This window comes from Macrosteles quadrilineatus, unplaced genomic scaffold (genome assembly GCF_028750875.1).
Source record: "Macrosteles quadrilineatus isolate MER2022 unplaced genomic scaffold, UCM_ALF_1.0 Scaffold_1__1_contigs__length_201487025, whole genome shotgun sequence".
Lineage (NCBI taxonomy): Eukaryota > Metazoa > Arthropoda > Insecta > Hemiptera > Cicadellidae > Macrosteles > Macrosteles quadrilineatus.
In genome coordinates this window covers 157,811,708-157,834,884 of record NW_026542594.1, presented here as the reverse complement: position 1 = coordinate 157,834,884, position 23,177 = coordinate 157,811,708, and the positions used below count along the sequence as shown (strand labels likewise).

The 23,177-nt window shown below is 36.4% G+C and overlaps 1 protein-coding gene across 1 annotated transcript in view; it reads left to right on the top strand.

Annotated features, from left to right (window-relative positions):
* The window catches only part of LOC128983053 (fibroblast growth factor 17), a 99,857-nt gene that overhangs the window by 4,970 nt on the left and 71,710 nt on the right, over positions 1-23,177 (top strand). Inside the window, exon 2 of the mRNA XM_054402185.1 lies at positions 23,091-23,117. Coding sequence (XP_054258160.1) covers positions 23,091-23,117 — 27 coding nt within the window. The remainder of the gene's footprint in view (positions 1-23,090; positions 23,118-23,177) is intronic.

Below are 23,177 nucleotides of genomic sequence, written 5' to 3'. Positions count from 1 at the left end.
GATTCTTTGGCAAACGTTATTTCCCTCTGACACTAGTTTTGAAATAGCGTCTGCACGCTTTGATGAACAAAGAACATAAAAAATTAATTATAAGAAAGATGCAGCACATTAAACATTTAATTAAAAAATACCTTTGACGTCACAATAATCATAGTCTAATAGTGGTAGTTACGTTTTCAAGAATCTCGATTTTTTTCGTAGGGACATTTTAAGAATTGTAGCTGGACCGAGTATTGTTTGGTGACTAAAAGAACGCTAAGGGGGTTTCTCATTTAAATAAACATACTGTACAGGTTTATAAAATAGACTAAATCAAATATAATCAAGTGAAATATAAAGAGGAAAATGTTTGATGACTTTTTAGTACTCTCATTGCTCAACAAAAGATCTATCCCTAACTCAGGAACTGTGTGGGGGTTCTCCCCTCATTTCCTAGCTTAGGAACTGTGTTGGGTTTCTTCCCTCATAACCCTAGCTAAGGAACTGTGTCGGTGTTCTCCCCTCATTTCCTTGCTTAGGAACTGTGATGGGTTTCTTCCCTCATAACCCTAGCTCAGGAACTGTGTCGGTGTTCTCCCCTTATCTCCTTGCTTAGGAACTGTGTTGGGTTTCTTCCCTCATAACCCTAGCTTAGGAACTGTGTCGGTGTTCTCCCCTCATTTCCTTGCTTAGAAATTGTGTTGGGTTTCTTCTCTCATAACCCTAGCTCAGGAACTGTGTCGGCGTTCTCCCCTCATTTCCTTGCTTAGGAACTGTGTTGGGTTTCTTCCCTCATAACCCTAGCTTAGGAACTGTGTCGGTGTTCTCCCCTAATTTCCTTGCTTAGGAACTGTGTTGGGTTTCTCCCCTAATTTCCTTGCTTAGGAACTGTGTTGGGTTTCTTCCCTCATAACCCTAGCTTAGGAACTGTGTCGGTGTTCTCCCCTCATTTCCTTGCTTAGAAATTGTGTTGGGTTTCTTCTCTCATAACCCTTGATCAGGAACTGTGTTGGTTTTCTCCCCTCATAACCCTTGCTCCGGAACTGTGTTGGGTTTCTTCTCTCATAACCCAAACTCAGGAACTGTGTCGGCGTTCTCCCCTCATAGACCTTGCTTAGGAATTGTGTTGGGTTTCTTCTCTCATAACCCAAACTCAGAAACTGTGTCGGCGTTTCCCCCTCATAGACCTTGCTTAGGAACTGTTTTGGGTTTCTTCTCTTATAACCCAAACTCAGAAACTGTGTCGGCGTTCTGGGGAGTCATTGCCTTGCTCAGGAACTGTGTTGGGTTTCGTCTTTCATAACCCAAGCTCAGGAACTATGTTGGTTTTCTCCCCTCATAGCCCTGTATCCTTCTTTCAACTATCAAAGCCTTAGCTCAAGAACTGTATAGCTGAGTTGGTTTCTCCTACTCATAACCTAAGTTCAAGAACTTGGTCGGTGATATCCTTATCGTTAACCAGCATTGCAATAATTCCTTTAAAATCCAAATAATTTACCATACGTACTTTGTTATTCGGTTAACGTAATAATCTTACGACCATTAAACTTCAAGGGAAAATAAAACTGAAATTATTCAAATCAGTATGAAGTATACTTGGAGTTACAGTACCAAAAAATTAAAATAAAAGTACAAACGAGTAAAGTACATATTACGTATAATAACTAATAACTATTCTTCATAATAACTATTCTTAAAGAAACGATTGCGTTATATCTAAGTTTATAAGTCGTGTTAGGTTCGTTAAAGATTTTCCTGGTTAGGATTGATTAGCCGACAAGTTATTGTAGCAGGATAATTCTATGCAATGGAAAATCTAGTTTTAAGATATTTTAGAGACTTTTTTAAACCATAGTTATATGAAGGTTTGAACAACGGTAGAATAAAAGTATGAGTCCGGTCTTTGAAGTTTGAGAGAGAAAATAAGATATAGTGTTTCTGATTATGTAAATTAAACGATGCAGTCTTGTGTACAAATATTATGACTTTTATATAACAACAACTCGTGAAGTCTAGTAATATCTCTATCCTAAATCTAAAATAGTAAGATGAGTTGTGAAAGTGGTCGAGGCTGAGGTGTCCTCCTACTATGATATCGGTTACAGGGTGTACCGTGTGGCGGCGCCGAGCGCTCCGTGTATATCACGTCAGACATGTTTATAACGTACCTCGGCTTCCTTCATTAAACTAGTAATTGCCTCTAATGTAACACACTACAATAAACCTTTCACTCAAGCTTTGTTTCGAAACCTGGCCAAGTCGAGACGCCCAGTGTCCAAGACCCTCAGACCTCTCATAACCCAACTGCGTACTGTGTGATAAGACCAGTAGGCTACCGTGCAGATGATCCCAGACCTATCATCCACTCAGACCTTCTCCCAGCGGACTGGCCATTCAATCTAGTACAGGACCCAACACCCATAGTCCTCCCAGACCTCTCCACTAGCGCACTATGTAAGCTAATACCAGTAGGCTACCGTGCAGATCCCAGACCTATCATCCACCCAGACCTTCTCCCAGCGGACTGGCCATTCAATCTAGTACAGGACCCAACACCCATAGTCCTCCCAGACCTCTCCACTAGCGCACTATGTAAGCTAATACCAGTAGGCTACCGTGCAGATGATCCCAGACCTATCATCCACTCAGACCTTCTCCCAGCGGACTGGCCATTCAATCTAGTACAGGACCCAACACCCATAGTCCTCCCAGACCTCTCCACTAGCGCACTATGTAAGCTAATACCAGTAGGCTACCGTGCAGATCCCAGACCTATCATCCACCCAGACCTTCTCCCAGCGGACTGGCCATTCAATCCAGTACAGGACCCAACACCCATAGTCCTCCCAGACCTCTCCACTAGCGCACTATGTAAGCTAATACCAGTAGGCTACCGAGCAGATCCCAGAACTATCATCCACTCAGACCTTCTCCCAGCGGACTGGCCATTCAATCCAGTACAGGACCCAACACCCATAGTCCTCCCAGACCTCTCCACTAGCGCACTATGTAAGCTAATACCAGTAGGCTACCGAGCAGATCCCAGAACTATCATCCACTCAGACCTTCTCCCAGCGGACTGGCCATTCAATCCAGTACAGGACCCAACACCCATAGTCCTCCCAGACCTCTCCACTAGCGCACTATGTAAGCTAATACCAGTAGGCTACCGTGCAGATCCCAGAACTATCATCCACTCAGACCTTCTCCCAGTGGACTGGCCATTCAATCCAGTACAACACCCATAGTCCTCCCAGACACCAGCGTACTGTGTAAGCTAATACCAGTAGGCTACCGTGCAGATCCCAGAACTTTTATCTACTCAGACCTTCTCCCAGCGGACTGGCCATTCAATCCAGTACAGGACCCAACACCCATAGTCCTCCCAGACCCCTCCACCAGCGTACTGTGTAAGCTAATACCAGTAGGCTACCGTGCAGATCCCAGAACTTTTACAGTTTATACAATTTGAATACATCAAATAAGTAAATTACTAGAATAGGCCAGATTCTAGTATCCTCTTATAAGAAATATTACATAGGTTAACTGTAACAATGGGGATCAGATCATGTCTTGTGGATGTCAAATCAATGTTTTTTGTGAAATAAATATAGGTTCTTCATATTTTTAATGGAATGTATACAGAAAATGGAAGAAAATTCAATGCGTAAAGATCCTCCGATCCAGATTATCGGCACGTTCATATTCATGATTTAATTGGCGATTAATAACTGTTGGAGCCTCTCGTGACACGGTGCCAGACATTTAAAGGCGAGTTAAATCCATTCTACAAGATGCGCACCAACCGGTTTCAGTGTCACAATAATTTATCACGCACCAGCTAAATATGGACGGGAACAAATTTATACAATACCGTATTTTATTTATAAGTGTAACAATTGAATTATAACCCTGTCCAAGTTGTAAGGTTAAACTCATTCGTAATGGCTATTATCATATTGAGCGATAGAGCTACTGGACCCACTACAGGAGGCGCCGTCGCCGACGAGCCTACAGCATACTCGTGGGAGTCGCTGGGTCAGGCTGGGTCTATCTACGGCTGGCACCAATATCTTTACACACATAGTGTAATAGTGTAGAGTTCCACACTGATAGAGCTACTGGACCCACTACAGGAGGCGCCGTCGCCGACGAGCCTACAGCATCCTCGTGGGAGTCGTTGGGTCAGGCTGGGTCTATCTACGGCTGGCACCAATATCTTTACACACATAGTGTAATAGTGTAGAGTTCCACACTGATAGAGCTACTGGACCCACTACAGGAGGCGCCGTCGCCGACGAGCCTACAGCATCCTCGTGGGAGTCGTTGGGTCAGGCTGGGTCTATCTATGGCTGGCACCAATATCTTTACACAAATAGTGTAATAGTGTAGAGTTCCACACTGATAGAGCTACTGGACCCACTACAGGAGGCGCCGTCGCCGACGAGCCTACAGCATCCTCGTGGGAGTCGTTGGGTCAGGCTGGGTCTATCTACGGCTGGCACCAATATCTTTACACACATAGTGTAATAGTGTAGAGTTCCACACTGATAGAGCTACTGGACCCACTACAGGAGGCGCCGTCGCCGACGAGCCTACAGCATACTCGTGGGAGTCGCTGGGTCAGGCTGGGTCTATCTACGGCTGGCACCAATATCTTTACACACATAGTGTAATAGTGTAGAGTTCCACACTGATAGAGCTACTGGACCCACTACAGGAGGCGCCGTCGCCGACGAGCCTACAGCATCCTCGTGGGAGTCGTTGGATCAGGCTGGGTCTATCTACGGCTGGCACCAATATCTTTACACACATAGTGTAATAGTGTAGAGTTCCACACTGATAGAGCTACTGGACCCACTACAGGAGGCGCCGTCGCCGACGAGCCTACAGCATCCTCGTGGGAGTCGTTGGGTCAGGCTGGGTCTATCTATGGCTGGCACCAATATCTTTACACAAATAGTGTAATAGTGTAGAGTTCCACACTGATAGAGCTACTGGACCCACTACAGGAGGCGCCGTCGCCGACGAGCCTACAGCATCCTCGTGGGAGTCGTTGGGTCAGGCTGGGTCTATCTATGGCTGGCACCAATATCTTTACACAAATAGTGTAATAGTGTAGAGTTCCACACTGATAGAGCTACTGGACCCACTACAGGAGGCGCCGTCGCCGACGAGCCTACAGCATCCTCGTTGGAGTCGTTGGGTCAGGCTGGGTCTATCTATGGCTGGAACCAATATCTTTACACAAATAGTGTAATAGTGTAGAGTTCCACACTGATAGAGCTACTGGACCCACTACAGGAGGCGCCGTCGCCGACGAGCCTACAGCATTCTCGTGGGAGTCGCTGGGTCAGGCTGGGTCTATCTACGGCTGGCACCAATATCTTTACACACATAGTGTAATAGTGTAGAGTTCCACACTGATAGAGCTACTGGACCCACTACAGGAGGCGCCGTCGCCGACGAGCCTACAGCATCCTCGTGGGAGTCGTTGGGTCAGGCTGGGTCTATCTACGGCTGGTACCAATACCTTTACACACATAGTGTAACAGTTCCACAGCTGATTGAACGGGTACCACACCCTTGATAGCGTAGACCCATCACCAGTCACTAAGTGGCTTGTCCGCTGTCTACGTCTGAATGTCTTGGGTCTCGTCCAACTCCAAAGACCCGTCAAATCATCAGACACCTGTTAGGATTATGGCAAACTCTGACTAGCAAACTATTTTAACTATTGTAGCGAAATTCCAACCATTTTAATCTATTTGTCAAATACTGAACACACAATTTCTAAGGTTGATTTGTTTCCTTATAGTACGCAAAAATGGAACACAATGCAGCAGTGCTGCTTTTTTAAAATTAATCAGTACATCCATTCTTGTAACACAGCGGCTAGTACCTTGCTTTAATGTACATTGTACACACCTTGCTTAGGAATTGTGCCTCGTATAGACAAACAAATGCTAGATAAAAAGGAAAAATGGCCGCTCACCGGCTCACCTCTTTTAAAAATTAGTTCAAACAGACTATTTGTAGAAGCAAATATTTGGTAGAATAATTCTTACTAGTGGTCGTCCAGTGGTCGAAAACTCGCCCAAAAACATGTAACGTATTGACTACTGGATACTGAAGTAGATATCCCATTTATATGAAGCAGCTGTCACCATTTTTTTTCGGAGTTTGGTGACATTATGCTTTTGTTAACAAAATAATTACTCTGTTTGATGAAGTATAATTTTTCATCGGTTCTCCTTCAACAAACCAATTAACAATACCAGGAACATAAAAGGAAGCATAAACCAGCTCAAGGGATAGGAGCATAAAAGTTTCAGAAGTTAAAATTCCATCAAATTTAGGATACGTTGTAATTTGAAAATAATGTTAAAAATGATGAATGATGGTACCTAAAAGAATTGATGTATAAATATGGTTAAATTCTAAATACCCTGTGTAACATGCAAGTATAATATATCCACCTTCTTATGACCCAAATTCCGATGAGTACTAAAATTCCTTCGCCAAACATCTCTTAGCGGTGAAGCAATAAAGTCCGACTTTACGAAGGTTTAAAAGGGAAATCTCAGCTGAGTCAGTCGCAGTCGCGCTCTCGCCCACGCGTTGTTGTGACTACAACTTGTTAAATTCCATCAGAATTATTTTCGTCCACAAACGAGTGGAATGCAATCATAGTCATGGCGCGCGACAAGGCCAAAGCGTAAAAGCGTTCCTTCCGAAAAATAGATTATGTAGTTTATAATGATATTTAGTTTGTTTACCAAAGTATTCATCATTTAACCACGTACTAAAATTTTTCGATAATGTTTACATACACATACTAAATGGAATTTCCAGGATAATTTTATTACAAATCCGGGCCAGGAACAGCCTTAAAAGAATCAGCCGTTAATAGAGCGCACATAAAAGAGTAGTGTGAGCCATCCAAAAAAATGATTTGATAAATAAATTACATATTTTATCAGCTAACCTAAATGACCTCCATTGCAAAGTCCGGTACAAAGAGTATGTAAATAAGGTTGTAAAGTAGAGATGTGATCCTTCACCCTAAATGACAACCACAGTGATGTCAGTTACACAAAGTAGGTAAATGAGGTGGTAAAGTACATTTGTGGTCCACCTCCCTAAATGACTACCCCAGTGATGTCAGTTCCACAAAGTAGGTAAATGATGTGGTAAAGTACATTTGTGATCCTCCTAGCTAAATGACAACCCCAGTGATGTCAGTTCCACAAAGTAGGTAAATGAGGTGGTAAAGTACATTTGTGATCCTCCTCCCTAAATGACAACCCCAGTGACGTCAGTTACACAAAGTAGGTAAAGGATGCGGTAAAGTACATTTGTGATCCTCCTAGCTAAATGACAACCCCAGTGATGTCAGTTTCACAAAGTAGGTAAATGATGTGCTAAAGTACATTTGTGATCCTCCCTCCTTTAATGCCAACCCCAGTGATGTCACTTACACAAAGTATGTAAATGAGGTGGAAAAGTACATTTGTGATCCTCCTTCCTAAATGACAACCACAGTGATGTCAGTTACACAAAGTAGGTAAACTATGTGGTCAAGTACATTTGTGATCCTCCTCCCTAAATGACAACCTCAGTGACGTCAGTTACACAAAGTAGGTAAATGATGTGGTAAAGTACATTTGTGATCCTCCTCCCTAAATGACAACCCCAGTGACGCAAGTTACACAAAGTAGGTAAATGAGGTGGTAAAGTACATTTGTGATCCTCCTCCCTAAATGACAACCCCAGTGATGTCAGATACACAAAGTAGGTAAATGAGGTGGTAAAGTACATTTGCGATCCTCCTCCCTAAATGACAGCCCCAGTGACGTCAGTTACACAAAGAAGGTAAATGATGTGGTAAAGTACATTTGTGATCCTCCTCCCTAAACGACAACCACAGTGACGTCAGTTACACAAAGTAGGTAAATGATGTGGTAAAGTACATTTGTGATACTCCTCCCTAAATGACAACCACAGTAATGTCAGTTACACAAAGTGGGTAATTGATGTGGTGAAGTAAATTTCTGATCCTCCTCCCTAAATGACAAACACAGGGATGTCAGTTAGACAAAGTAGGTAAATGATGTAGTAAAGTCATATGTGATCCTCCACCCTAAATGATGTGGTAAGGTACATTTGTGATCCTCCTCCCTAAATGACAACCACAGTGATGTCAGTTACTCAAAGCAGGTAAATGAGGTGGTAAAGTACATTTGTGATCCTGCTCCCTAAATGACAACCACAGTGATGTCAGTTACACAAAGTAAGTAAATGATGTGGTAAAGTAAATTTGTGATCCCTCTCCCTAAATGACAACTACAGGGATGTCAGTTGCACAAAGTAGGCAAATGAGGTGGTAAAGTACATTTGTGATCCTCCTCCCTAAATGACAACCCCAGTGATGTAAGTTACACAAAGTAGGTAAATGAGGTAGTAAAGTGGTCGTTACCACCGACGGTGGCGGAGATGGCGATACGCCCACTTACTCGGTAAACACGCTGATTTACACCGCACTATTACGTGTGTGATTACTTGCAGATAAATATGCGATTCGCTCAGCCCGATGCAATTAAAAGATAATCAATTTGGTAGCGATCCGCCCACTAATAAGACGAAGGAACGTTTTAATTATATTGGACGTAATTGTGCTACCTTGACTCTAGAGGAGGTGTATTTAATAATCAGTTTTCTTTATTGACTCACAATATAACTGAACGTGGAACAGCTTATGTGATATTCAACGCCATTTTCTTTACTTGCAAAGAAGGTTTTGCGTTATAAAATATTTTAAGTGTCTCTAAAACTAGCAAACTGAACCGAAGTATGTTTTTGATTTTAGAACGCAATTATTCATTTCAAAAATGGTGACCAATTAGGTTAAGATTGGCTACGTACTCAATAATCGGCCACACTACAGATAGGTACCATTATTGACCTTGAATTAAATTAGTAGAACAAAAACAGAGAAATAGCATAAATTATATTTATTACTTCTCTTATTACTCGTCTTACAATTTATATTGCCCATAAGTTATCTCATACCATGGTTTGTAAAAATAACTAAAACTCAAAAACCATAATTAGTTTAAAAAGACCAGATCACAAATTGGCCATGTCAAACAAAGACTTAGGTCAAACCATCTAGAAGCTGGAAACAAATAGATGTTAATGTTTATTGTGTCTGTGCGACCCCATTCCTTGGTGAGGCATGGCCCCTCATCGAGTGGCATTAGCTCGGCCGCCACAATTGGAACTTAAATGAGTTTGATACACTCTAAGAGTTGCGGTGGTTTACTTCGAACGAATAATTGTTTAAATCTTATGTAGAAAAGGATTTCAAAATACAATCTTGCCACTTGTCACTGTTATCAGATTTGTTAATGATAAAATTTTCAGTAGGGTGAATTATAACAAGCTGCTCTAAAAAAAAATGGAAATGTAATTTTTAAAGCGTAAATGGTATGCTACTGTTGGTTCAACATCATCAAAGTACACTGTTATTAGGTGAAAACCAATAGTATAATAATAATAATAATAACTTTGATATAACCACCTTTCATATAAAAAATTACCTAAATACATTTATGAAGTACAACGAACTTTTTTAGTGTGTATAAATTGTATGTCTACTTGACGTTTCATTAAACGCATTAAATTACAAGACACACATTCAGACATCAGTTGTAAAGGTTTTACGTAATAAAATCCTTTAAAACTACGTAAAAAGTATCTAAAATAGTACGTTCAGCTTTCCATGTACTTAAAACAAGTTAATAAAACAGATGTAGTATTGTTGCATAAATGTAAAATATGATGAACATAAAAGTGAATAAAGACATAAAAAAGTTAAACAGCAGAACGTGAAGTAACCACAGACACAAACAGTACTCCGATGCTGTGAAGTGCACGGAATGCAATACTGTACTGCAGACAATCAATACAGCCCTTTCCATCTCGTTCTGTATTCGACCTTGTCTAGTTGTCTAAACAGATTTTCATTCGCTATATGTTTTTTATTTGGTTACATTAAATACCAAGTAACTATCTTTTGTTAGGCGTAGTGTAGATTATGCTGGATTAGAATAAGTTTTCTCAGATACAGTATAACATATTTTTTTACAAAAACAAATAAATTCATAATTTCGAGATTCAATTGTTATGGTACTAAAACGAGTATAACCATAGACTAAGCAATACAAAGGGAGTACGTTTTATCTATGGTATAACTATAGTGTCATATGTATTACATTAAAATAGCAAATTACAATTCAAATTCCAAAACGCCGAAAAATCGTATTCAGAAATGTCAATTACCTCTATCAAGTTTTACCATATAAAAAATACTTTGAGAAAATGTAGGCTACTATTATTATTGTTGTTTTATTTGCCAGTAAAGTTAAGGGCGTTACTCAATTATTTGTATATATTTCGGTTACCAGCAGATTTTTTTTAAGAAATTGTTACTGAAAGCTGTCTGTATATTGAATTAAAATTATCTATTTGGTCATAATGTTATATTTGGTCTTTATCGTACCGAACGCTTTGGTTGAATACCTCTTCGATTAGATGTTGCGTGCGTAAATAATATATTGAATCAATACCAGACCCTTCCTCAAATACCGTCGTACATAAGGAAATGCGTTGGCTGTAGGAATACCCATAATGTATGCATTTCAAATACCATAATATTCTTTGACTGTTCCCAATATGAAATAATTTTTCACTGTGGAATGAAAATATCGAAATTTCTTAACTGCCTTAACTACAATTCAAGGTGCGTAAATGATTTTCCACGAGCATATTACATGCTCGGGTTTAAACAGATATAATCTCGAATAGGATTCTGAATTATAATTGTCCTTGCTGTGTCGAAGAAGATACACCCTGAGGATGGCTAGATATATCTCTGTCAATATAAAATACAGTACGTTACTGGGGAATACAACTTTATCAAGAACAGTGTTAAAGAGTAAGCAATATTGTAGACGTTAATAAACACGTCCACATAGAAATTAATACTTAGGTAGGACGTTTTTTGCGTGGAAGCATCCATTAACTAGTAAGTCTTCCATTTGATCAAGAATTAAAAGACAAACTAGCCTAGTGCGCAGTTTGGTTGAAATTGAATTAGAATAACTACTGTCCTCCGTGTAGAGGTGCCTCTGTGCTATGTTTCGAGTGGTGACATTATATTTCTTGAGAGTCTAGGAAAATAACAATGATGTAGTAAACAAGAATCCAATACAAAGTAAGGAATGTTCAACCATAACAAGGTATTTCCGTAGTACGTATAAAATAAACAATTCATCGCTTTTGACAATTACATTGTATAGCATATTTAGTTAACTGTCGCTATTAAGCTGAAAGAAATCTGAACTAAGTAGGTGAAAATATTAAAAACAAAGATGTAAAGAGTCAAATAGAAAGCAGACAGGGATTCAGTCCAAAGTAACACAACCCTAACACATTATCAGCGAAAACAAAATCACTGTTGATAGCAACTTTTATCCCTCGTACCCCGAGCGTATCAAAACAACAAAGATAAAAATCAAAAGTTTGGCGTTCGTGTAAAATATGAATTGATCTGGCTCGGAAGGAGGTCACGTGGGTTGTTTACGGTCCCGTAGGATCCGGCTGAAATAACAGACAGGGTTGAGGTTGATATTCGCGACTGCACACCCCACACCTGGACCGACCCACGGGGGTTGATTAAAGAAAACATCACGGTTTGTGGTCCGTAATTGAATCATCTTTGAGGTCTAGATTGATGTTAAATGAACCTGAAAATCAAGTTTCATTTTGCTCTCAGCGGCTTTTAGGCGGCCATTAGTTGTAACAAAAACATCAATTTCATCTCCGATTGATGCCTTACAATTAGTGGTGTTTGCTTTTAAACTTACGAAGGCTTAAATGACCATTGAACACGGTTTTTATTTTTATGTTTATCAACGGACTGTTCTAATAACTCTTGATATTTAAACGAGCTATGTCTGTCTGTCTGTAATACATCTCAAAATCCAGCGGAAGGAATTTGACAAAATTTTTGAATTAGGGAGTTATGTCCTTAAAAACGTAATTGGCGACAGACATTACTTTAGGAAAATTCGTATTTTGCCATATAACTCATTTGAAAATTTAACATTGGCCTTACTAAGTAACTATGTTGGTTGAACAAATAACAAGGAAAAAATAAACATATGACTTGTAAAATGTGTTTAATAAATCATCCACACTCCACAATATACTAGCAATTTACATAATACAGTACAGAGGGAAAAACATCAGTTGTAACTATTGAGCAAAGATTACACTGAAGAATACTCGATAGGACTATAGGGGAAAATAGAGCAAGTGATGATGAGTTTTTCGAGTTGGTGACGTTTGAGTGCACTGGCGTCAACTCAATGTTTCACTCTTTTGGGTCCTCTGGCCCAATCAATCAGTTACAGAGGGAACCAAAATGGTATACATTTTTAGACAGAGATAGAGAAGGGTAGGGTTTACAATTTTTATGCACTCTTTTAGAGTTTACATAATTTGGACAGATGTATTCATTTGAATTAGTATTAAAGGTAATTGTATTACAATAATCTTTAGAGTAAACAAAATAAGCTTTAATCGGATTTATCCGTCTTCAGCTAATCCATCATAAGAGAGTATTTTAAAGAGTATGTTCATGCTGAAGTGTTCCCTTTATATTGATTTAACAATCCACCGAGCCATGGCTTGGTCCCCCAGTACTATTATTTAATTGAAGAAAGTGGTTTCAAACAAAATAATAGTTACGGTATGGAAAAAATGTTTTACAATAAACATAAATCCCCTTGTTCGACTAGAAGTACACCCTCTATCACCAAATACTGTAGAGCTACTTGGAAAGTGATATGTGGATGGTGCTAGTGTGATATGATTGATTAAAGGGTTGCATGGCATAGTGCCAGCCAGACAACTCTGGCACAGTGCCAAGCTGGCGAACCACTGGGCGAGAACATGAACCTATTATCCGCTTTAATAAACCCACAGCTCTAATAATCCTCTCCACAATAAAAGTTATCCAATTACTTATGAAGTTTGAGACAATATTGAATGCACTTTTAAATTGCTTCATGCTGAGTTTTCTCGTTGCTTTATTACACAGCAATTTCGTAAAATCGATTGGGGTAGGCCTTCACTTCATATCTACTACATACCAAGAATTGTTTAGTACTAAATTTTGACATTACGTAGTTTTAAATCGGGTTTTGGTCACAATGTGGGTTTATGTTATACGAATTTTGAGTACTAAGTTACTATTTATTTGATATCCTTTGGGCACAATTGATCTATGAAAAATGTGTAACCATTAAACAATTCCACTGGCTTACACCAGACTACATAAAGAAATTGAAAAATGAATATTTTCGAGACGTTTGTTATAAGTTGTAAAGGCCACGTTTATATTTTAAGGATAATTACAGTATTCACTCGGTGTGCATTGCTTCTACATTGTTTGATGCATTTTACGTGTTAAAAAGAAAATTCGTTAAAGATAGCTTGCACGTGCAGTATATCTTACATTTCCAAAGGAACTAAGCATTTAGTATTTAATCTTTTATTATAACTTAAGTATTTGCCCTAAATTGTTAATTCGTGCTTTTAATAAGCGTGGAATAGTGTATACATTAAATTAAACAGCTAGGTAGGTGGTATTAATAAAGAAAAGCAGTATATTTGCAGTAATATTTACTGGCTCCCTGTGAAGAAGTTGATAATATTGCGGTAAGACCACTTAAGAACGTGATTGATCAAGAATGGCAATTTCATGTAAAAATTATTATCTGCTATTGTCATGGAACCATTGTAATAATAGTTAGGCCTACACAAAGTTATAAAGAACACTTTTTTTAATGCAAATCCCTAAGCCTATGCGGAAGAATCCGTTTCACCTAGGACAGAATTGATGGCTTTAATATTCATCTATTTATATAAAAAAATTACGCATTTTTACAATAATTTACCATCTTTTTTCTTGGCCTTGAATACACAGTAGTAATACAGTAATAATACAGTATGCAAACTGATTGTGTAACAGACAATAATAATATTTTTATTCACAGTAAATAATTGACACGTAAATTACAACAAACAATAATAGGGTATTCAAATGTTCTAAAATGCATTCAAAATTAAATTACAATGGGACAACAAAGGTATGATAACTACAGTATTATAATTAATTCTTAATAAAATTCCTATATTATTATCATATGTGTGACAATGAACTTCGAAGCTACTAACGTATTACTTACACAAATATGCCAACTTCGTCCGGTATAGGTCCAAAGTTACAAGTTTCCCTTTTCCCCCTTGGCCTAAGTTACAAGTATGTATTATAATTTTGAGAAAATGTAAGATTCATCATTGACACTACAGGTGATTTCCACCGGACCGTGGCGAGGTCCACCACAGGGAAGTTCCCAAGTGATAAACATGTCGAAGATCGCGGATATTATTAATTTCTCGGTCTATTACTGAGAGACGCGACGACACCACAGCATTGCCGTGACTAACACGGCATTACAAGCGTGATAATTAGTTTTAGCCTAAGCAAATTGTCTTTAGCCGTGAAATCGCCATAACTTAGTCTCGTTGTGGCTGGGAATGTACAGCACAGTTACGGCGTTGTAGCGTTATGGCATTGACTATATATACCTACAGTAGGTATATAGGTACCTGTAGGTATATATAGTCAATGGTTATGGTTAATATGGCCACAACTCATCTCCCCACATTTGTTCATTTCGATTGCGTATTATAAATTGTATGTATGTATTATAATTGTACGTTTCATTATAGTATTTGATACATGGTTTTAGTTGGTAACCAACCTTGCTTGAGGTTAACGATTTGTAAGGTGTGTAAAATTTAAGAGAATAAATCGAGGGTTTTGATATAAAAGAGGTTTATTATTTTACTAGAGAAAAAACGACTACGTGTTCCATTTCTTTGTTTTATAGTAGGTTGTTTTGTCATTTTCTTTTATGTTCATTTTTGTTCCTTTGTTAATAATGTCTAGTATGGTAATGTTTTCGTTATAGTTTTTATATGTATGGTCTGTAGAAAGTATGTGTTCTGAAAATGTAGATTTTTGTGTTGTTCGATTTAATTGCTTAAATATGTTCTTTGTACCTACTTTGAAAATTTCGTCCTGTTTGGCCAATATAGAATTTTAAGCGGGAACTGCAGTTTAATTTGTATATGCCAGATTTTTCTTTTATGTCTGATGTGTTATTTTTTGACTGTAAAAATTTGTTAATGAAATCAAATGAATTGTTTCTTGTTCTGTATGATTATTTATAATTTTGGTTGTTAAATGTAGTTTTGTAAGGTAGACATAAAAATTAATGTTTTCTTTCCTTGTTTTCGACTTGTTGGGGTTTTCTGTCTTTTTTCTTTATCATTTTTCTATTGTTTTGCAGCTGTATCCATGACTCTTTGCCAATTTGTAATATGTTTCTTTTCTTCAAGAAAGTTTTTGTTGTTAATGGGAATGTTTTTAAAGTCTATTAATATATGAATGGAATGTTGCCAGGGATGATTTGAATTCCTGGGATGATGAAATTGTTTTCAGTAGGCTTTCTAAAAATTTTAAATTTATGTACATTGTTTTCTTTTGCTATGGTCAAATCTAAGAAATTGATGGATGAATTTTGAACTTATAATGTGAATTTAATTGATTTTGATATTGTAACTTGAATCCAATAGTTGATTTGGGGTATGGTTTTCAACGTTAAATAATCAGATGACGTCAACAACATATCTGTACCAATATATGATATCCTTCAGCATTGGGTTGACATTGTTAATGATTTTATAGTTTTCTATATGTTGCATGTAAATGTTGGCTAATAAACCAGATAGTGGTGAACCCATTGCTAACCCTTCATTTTGTTTTATTTTTTCGATGATTTTCTAAAATTTTATAGGCCATGAGAATATAATTTCATTGTTTATATTCGTTTTGCGTAGTCGAAAACTGAAATTAGTTCTAATGTAATGTACCTATTTCATTACGAGTATAACTTACTAAAATTACTAACATTTATTTAAAGACATGTATATTTTTTTATTATTTTAGGAATCTTAACATAATAGTATCATGTTATTCTATTTTTGTTTATTGTTGAAATTCAAAAAATATCTTTCTAGATGAAATTACTAACAATAATTTGTTATAAATAAAAGACAATACTATGACAAATCTAAATACTATATAATACATTTACATATTTAATTCTCTGCAGTTGATATATTGTAAATTTTGTTTACCTACATTTCCCTATAATAATTATATAATCTTTGTAAATATTAGTTTAAAAAATGTCTCCCCATACATAAGATACAACAAATGAAATTTATTGGTTTATCAAAATAGATTCCTGCAGCCATGGCTAAATAAAAAATACAAAGATTCTTGTTCTATGCTTAAATACCATGTTTCAAAATGTGTTAACCCCATGTTATGGTCATATGAAGTGAGAACTACGAAAATGTATTTGGGAGAAATTATTAAGAAGATAGGACCAAGAATCGTTGTACAGAAATAACTTATTAACTTATAAAATGTCTGTTGAAAATCAAGTGCTACGTTGTATTAATTTCATAATTTCAAGTAAGCAAAGAAGTTCATTTAACTCTTGAATATACACATAAATTATAAGAAGAGAGCAAAATAGGGAAATTCATTAATATTGACGAGAACTTTTCAAACTTAAATTTGATTAGACAACCTAAGTACTTCGGCATTCAAATACCTATATATAATATAATATGTATAATATTATATATTTTTATAATATAATGTAATATTACTTATTTAAAACTATTATTCTGTCTTAAAAGCATTTATTATTTATCAATTTGTTAATGAAAAGTTTTTATTGAAAGTATGCTGGAGTCACCAAATCTGAATGTATTGTATTCTAAACCGCTATAACCCTTAAATTCAGAATAAACAAATTATATACAGTAGTTATAACCTACAACAGCTATTTCAAATTTAGACATATTATGTTTTCGTATCTAGAATAGTAAACAAAAATATGGTTAAATAATAAATAATTCAAAATTTATTTCAGCACAGTAAAAAAAACTGTTTAAAATCATAGGAACTAAGCAAATAAAAACGGAATACTCAATCTTTTGAACATCAAGGACGCTTTATGTAATCCAAATCTAAATTAGAAGTATAAATTTGTTAGAATTATACAACGAGTATATTCATTGAACTAGGTTAATTTGTATATAATGTAATTTAATATACAAAGTATTTTATTATATTATGTGTTTAAACTTTTTTACTCTCTGTTTCAAAGATTAATTTTTACACTACACCATTTAATTCAGAAGGATATTCCAAAGGATTGGGTTATATTCTTCAAATACAAAATTAATCTAAGATGTTTGTAATATTTACTCTACAGCAAATTAAAATATAATTAGTTTAGCTTGCTGACAAGCATATGTGAAGAAAGGACCACACTACAGCAATGCATGCCCTATCGGGTGGTTGCTGGGCACAATGGTGTAATAAACACGTTGGAACGGATTCTGCATAATAGGAGCTTTTTATGAGGGCAAGGTTTCTTTTCTGTGGGAATGCAATGCAGCTACATCTAGCGTTATTGTGTACCCTCACGTCTGGGAGTTATCACTAAAATTCGTTCAATCTTAGATACTTTACTAACAACAGATTGACTTTAGATCGTTCCATGACTTTCTCCTTGACCTCTGCAAGTTATCCCAAGTTACATACAGTACTGGGTGCTGGTAATGTACCACTATGTTGATGGTAACTGACTGCATGGTGACAATGATACGGTACATGCCGACGCGTTGGAGTGACAATGTCAACAATCGTGCAATATTTTTAACTGTCCGATGGTGTTGGTCTATGTGTTAGAGCACATTTTCTAAGGAAGTGATAAGGATTCGTTGGTATAGACTTACACAAGTATAGTAATGAGACAGTAAATGAAAACAAGTTTACGTCTGATTGCTATTGTGGTGTTGTTTCGCTAATACCTTTTATATACACGAATGCACAAATTTTGAGCTTTATGTATGCATAAGTTATATTATACATATCATTGATGTAATATTGATGCTCTTGCTGTGAGTAGTCACAGAGCTGACAAAGTTAATCGCCAGCATTAGTGTTTATTTTTTTTTATTCATTAAAATGAAAATATAAGAATCAAACAAGGCCAGATAAAAATGAGGTACAGTCCATATTTTAATTCAATAATGAAGTTGTTCAATCAGCATGATTTTAAGAGCACACTATGTGTAAGAGCTATTTTATCGTCAGGGCATGAAAGTACTTAGGTTCTTGTAGTAACATGATATTCACGTATGCGAGTAAAAGTATACGCAGGATATACAGTAGCTATACAGTAAGTGTTTTAAACAGAAGGTATACACGTTTATAGGTTTTGTCCTCAACATGGTATACCCAAAGCTATAGAGCTGACAGAGTTTCTCGCCATCAATAGATTAATATGTATGTTGCATGAGTCAGAGACTCAAAGTGCCCTACAGACGATTAATATAGCGCCTTGTTGGTAATATAGCTTGTTGGTGGCGCGTGTTAATGTATTTTTGGTAATATTGGGTAATTCTAGCAAAAGCTTTGAAAGATTTTTATCAAAATATAGTTGGGAGTTTTTCTTGAACATGACTCGAACAAGACACATATTTTGATATACCGCCACCTCCAACGTATGCATATTACGTGAATTCGTCAGTATTTAAAACAAAGCTTGCTAGGGTACTTACAGGTTTCAAGACTGGAAGACAAGTAATTGTTTGACATACCTCTGAACCGTCAGCCAAATATTGATTTTAGATTCCAGAATATTCAACGGCCGCCCACGGTTGTTCTAAATTGATTTTTGGATGCCCGGAGCCGCCAGCGTGCGGTAGATCAGGCCTGTGTACACTGTCCCCTAATTATCAATTATTATTCATTTATGTAAACTAATGTAGTGGATAACAAGAGATAGGGCGGCAATTTTCACGTTAGCGGCTCATGTACGCGTACACGCTCCATATTTACATATGTAACTAGCACGGCGGCTAGAGGCTCGTCGCGCCGCTCATATCTCCGTGCATCGACATTTGAGGAATGTAAACACTGTTTCCTATCACGCCGCATCGTGTTATAGGGGTTTACAAAAACAAGTATAGTGCCAAAAACTCTGTTCAGATATATTAAGTTAATGAATATTCTGAACGGTATACCAAGCTAGACATTACAGTACAATAAAACAAGAAATAATAAGTTTTTTCTTTGCTCAGGAGAATAAGGTAGTTAACTATTTTTGTTTATGTTTCATGAAACACTAGAAATAATTGTGTGGTATTCAAGAAGAAGTAAAAATATGAATTTTTAAATAGAAGAGTGTTTATATCTGCAGGATATCTATACATATAAATAGGTGTTTTATCAGCAGGACACACACATTGAGGGGTTGTTAAATCCACTGACGATTTGCGTATTGCTTTTGTATCAGCAGGATATACATGTAGATGAATTGGTGTATCAACGAAAATGAGTTGTTGAATCAGTATGATATTCAAGTGTTTGATTGTTGCATTTTCCCGTTTATGATTAGTATCACCTGTCTAACTTCTTGATCGGCATCGTAGTGCTATTAAATTACCTGAAAAAATAGTAGTTTACGCAACGATTGCGTTAAGTGAGTCTTTACGACACGAGTAGAAATTTTAAGGCACGAGCCTTGGCGAGTGCCTTAAAAACTTCTACGAGTGTCGTAAAGACTATTAACGCGAGTTGCGTACACTACTTTACCTACGACCGTTTTTTAATTAGGTACTATCAATCTGGATTTAATTACTAACAATAACTACTGATAACTTTTTAGAGAGGTTATGTTTTCGTGTATTGTCATTGCCACTGAAAGTGATGCAACGACTTGTTGTATAATCAGCTGATTTCCTGTAATTACGTGTTTGTTAAACTTCGTTAAATATTACATTTCTAACAGCATTCTTACCATAAATAATATTGTATCAGGTACAATTCGGCAAATATTTCATTTATTTTAGGACCTCCACCAACTTAATTAAGAATACGCGAGTATCAACATGAACAAGTCGGATCAACAATTAAATTGGTCAACTGATCAGCTGATCAGCTGATTAGTTGACGTTCGAAGCATTACAATTTTAATTCTTTTCTCTCAATACTTGAACCTCATTGGTCCGTTACCTGTGTGGATATGAGAAAACTATGCGGATATGAAATGAAACTATGCGGATATGAAAGTAAACAGCTGTAAAGTGAAACTTTTCAATTCTAAGAACTGGACTGAAATGGCTACTTTAAAAAACGGTCGTAGGTAAAATATATTTATATATATACGTCCTATACGTCTAATAACACTTGTAATAATAAATATACACTTATACTGACGACTCACAAGACGGTAAATACATATAAAAGGTGGTAAGTGATGATCGATTTCAAATGGACACTCCAATCATCATCAGACCCAATAAGCGAATCTGATAGGGTCTGATGATGATTGGAGTGTACAATCGAAATCGATCACCACTTACCACCTTTTATATGTATTTAGCCTCTTGTGAGTCATCATTAGAAGTGTAAATATATCATTACAAGTTAGTGTTATTCGACGTACATATTTTTTCAGGTATTACCTGGCTATACACGTATCTTAGTTTTTGTATCAGCTGGCTGTACACGTATCTTAGTTTTTGTATATGCTAGCTCTACACGTATGACCTGTATCCGCAGGACACACATGGACGAGTTGTCGCGTACAAGACGGCGAGACTTAGCCGATGCCGACAAGAATGTCAACTCGTAAAGTCGCTACACACACTCTCGTAAAACGGCTCATTAAATTATGAGAAGTGGAATAACTTGGGAAGAATGTTTGCGTAGCTATGTGCATTTGTTTACTAAAGGCGAACTACGCCATGCCTGCCTTTGGCAGCACAGCTACTGTTGTCACGTTACGTCTTCATGAAACAGTTTTTTTGCAGTTTTTAAAAAGTGACTTTTAATTGCTGAAACATTAATAGGCTACAACCAAAACCAGGTGCTAAGATGATTTAGACCTTTAGATGAGTGCTATTCTTCAGTAGCTATAGCCTCACATCACCATTTTTACGTAATTTATCAAGATTTGTTTGGAAGCATTTTTTAAATTTTATGATTAAAAGTGTCGTTATTATTTAAGGTTTTTTTATTATTAAATTGTATTACATATAGTCTACGGATATTTCATAATGATATAACTATCCCGATTCGACCTATGTGGCCTGGCAAATATAGTATTAAGGGTATCTAACTTTTTAACATGAGTAAGGAAATAATTCGAGGATCTTCACTCAAGTTAACCTTTTTAAATCATGTTCATCGTTAAATTTCTAAAATATAAAACTTTTAAGTCTTTTTAAACATTATTTAATGTTATTAAAACATTATTTAGTCTTTTTAAAACAGAAATTAATATTTAACTCAGCTAAGAAAAGTATAGTTTTAAGTAATAAGTCTTTAAAGTGATCTCGACTTAAAGAGCAAAGACATAACCCATATTTATCAAGTAAAAATGGACGAGTTAAATATATTTTTATGTAACTTACAATAACTGCAGATTCTTTAAAAATTGTTACAACCGCAGTACATAATCTTAAAATACATATTATCATTATCTCCAACTTTATTATGGAGATGAAATAAGCAAATGAAGAATTACGAGCCATTATTCTTGTTATAACCAGCTTCACGATTTGTAAATCCGATGTACCTTATTCTATTGAGAAAGAATTGCAATTAATTGTATTAAATACAATTCTTCTGAAATAGGATAACATAACGTCCATTGTGTTTCAGTAATTTCACATCTAGAACATAATTTTTTTAGAATTACTTATTTTCCATATTCCACCAGTAACACACAAATAGTAAAACAGTATGTATGCAGATCATCTCCTTAGTACTATAACGATTAATAGACTTTTTCTACATGAATTTCAAGCTACTAGAATTTTTTTCAGTGAGGATAAACAATGTCTAGTGAAACCCACAACCACCAAAGTAAGTTTCTAGAGTCTGGAGGCATTGAATGTGACACAAACAAAGGTAGTGTGTGGAAGTGAGCCGTTATGGGCCGTATATGGTAATTGATATGGCGGTGAGGGACATTGGGCAAGCGGCCACACGCGTAGAGTCAATATTTTGACAGAACTGCTCCCTCTGTAGTCAGGGTAACACCACAGTACAAAGGAGCTTAGTAGACGGTGTATACTACCATTGACTATTGCTATTGGATACTGAAGTAGACATCTCATCCATATGGATCAGCTGTCGCCAATTGTTTTTATTAAAAAATAACGTAGTCGTGTGAACTATTCACAAAATGCGCTAGTCTCTAAAATTTTATTAAATATCTATTTTTTGGTTACTGACATAGTTGATGAGTAATAAAAAAAGGCTATGGCTCACAATAAGTCTTTTAATCAGTTTTACTTGGTAAACAGGTTCGTGAATTCGACAGAAATCAGTAATTTAGATCAGGTCAATCTGTCGGTGGCTCACACGACTTTGATTAAAACACTGGTGACAACTTTAACATGGGGGATGGAATGTCTAGTTGTATTAATATAAAAAGGTAATATCTTAGACCATTGATAGAAACAAACACAACATTCGCACAACGTAGCCAGTTTTTATAATAAAAATAATGTAGTTAGGTTGAGCCACTGGTCTCTGTCGATCCAATAAGTTGTTAAGCATGCCATGTATATATAAAAAACACATGTAATTATATGACATCATTTATCTAAAATAAATTATCCATGTATATAAAATAAGAGAGAAAATAGAATGTCATCTTCTTATTTAGAGTGAAATTTGCCTCAGTCGGTCCACATTAATGGAATACCTATACCAAAATCAATGTCTGTATACTATCCTTTAGTCTGTAATGTAAAGTGAAATGTTGTCTAGAGTGATGAAATGTTATATTTAAGTGTATTTTTGTTTTCAGAAAAGAAGATCCTACCAGCTGCAATTCGTAAGTTGACACATCAAATTGAATTAAATAGATCATTTCCATTAACTACAGCATTATGCA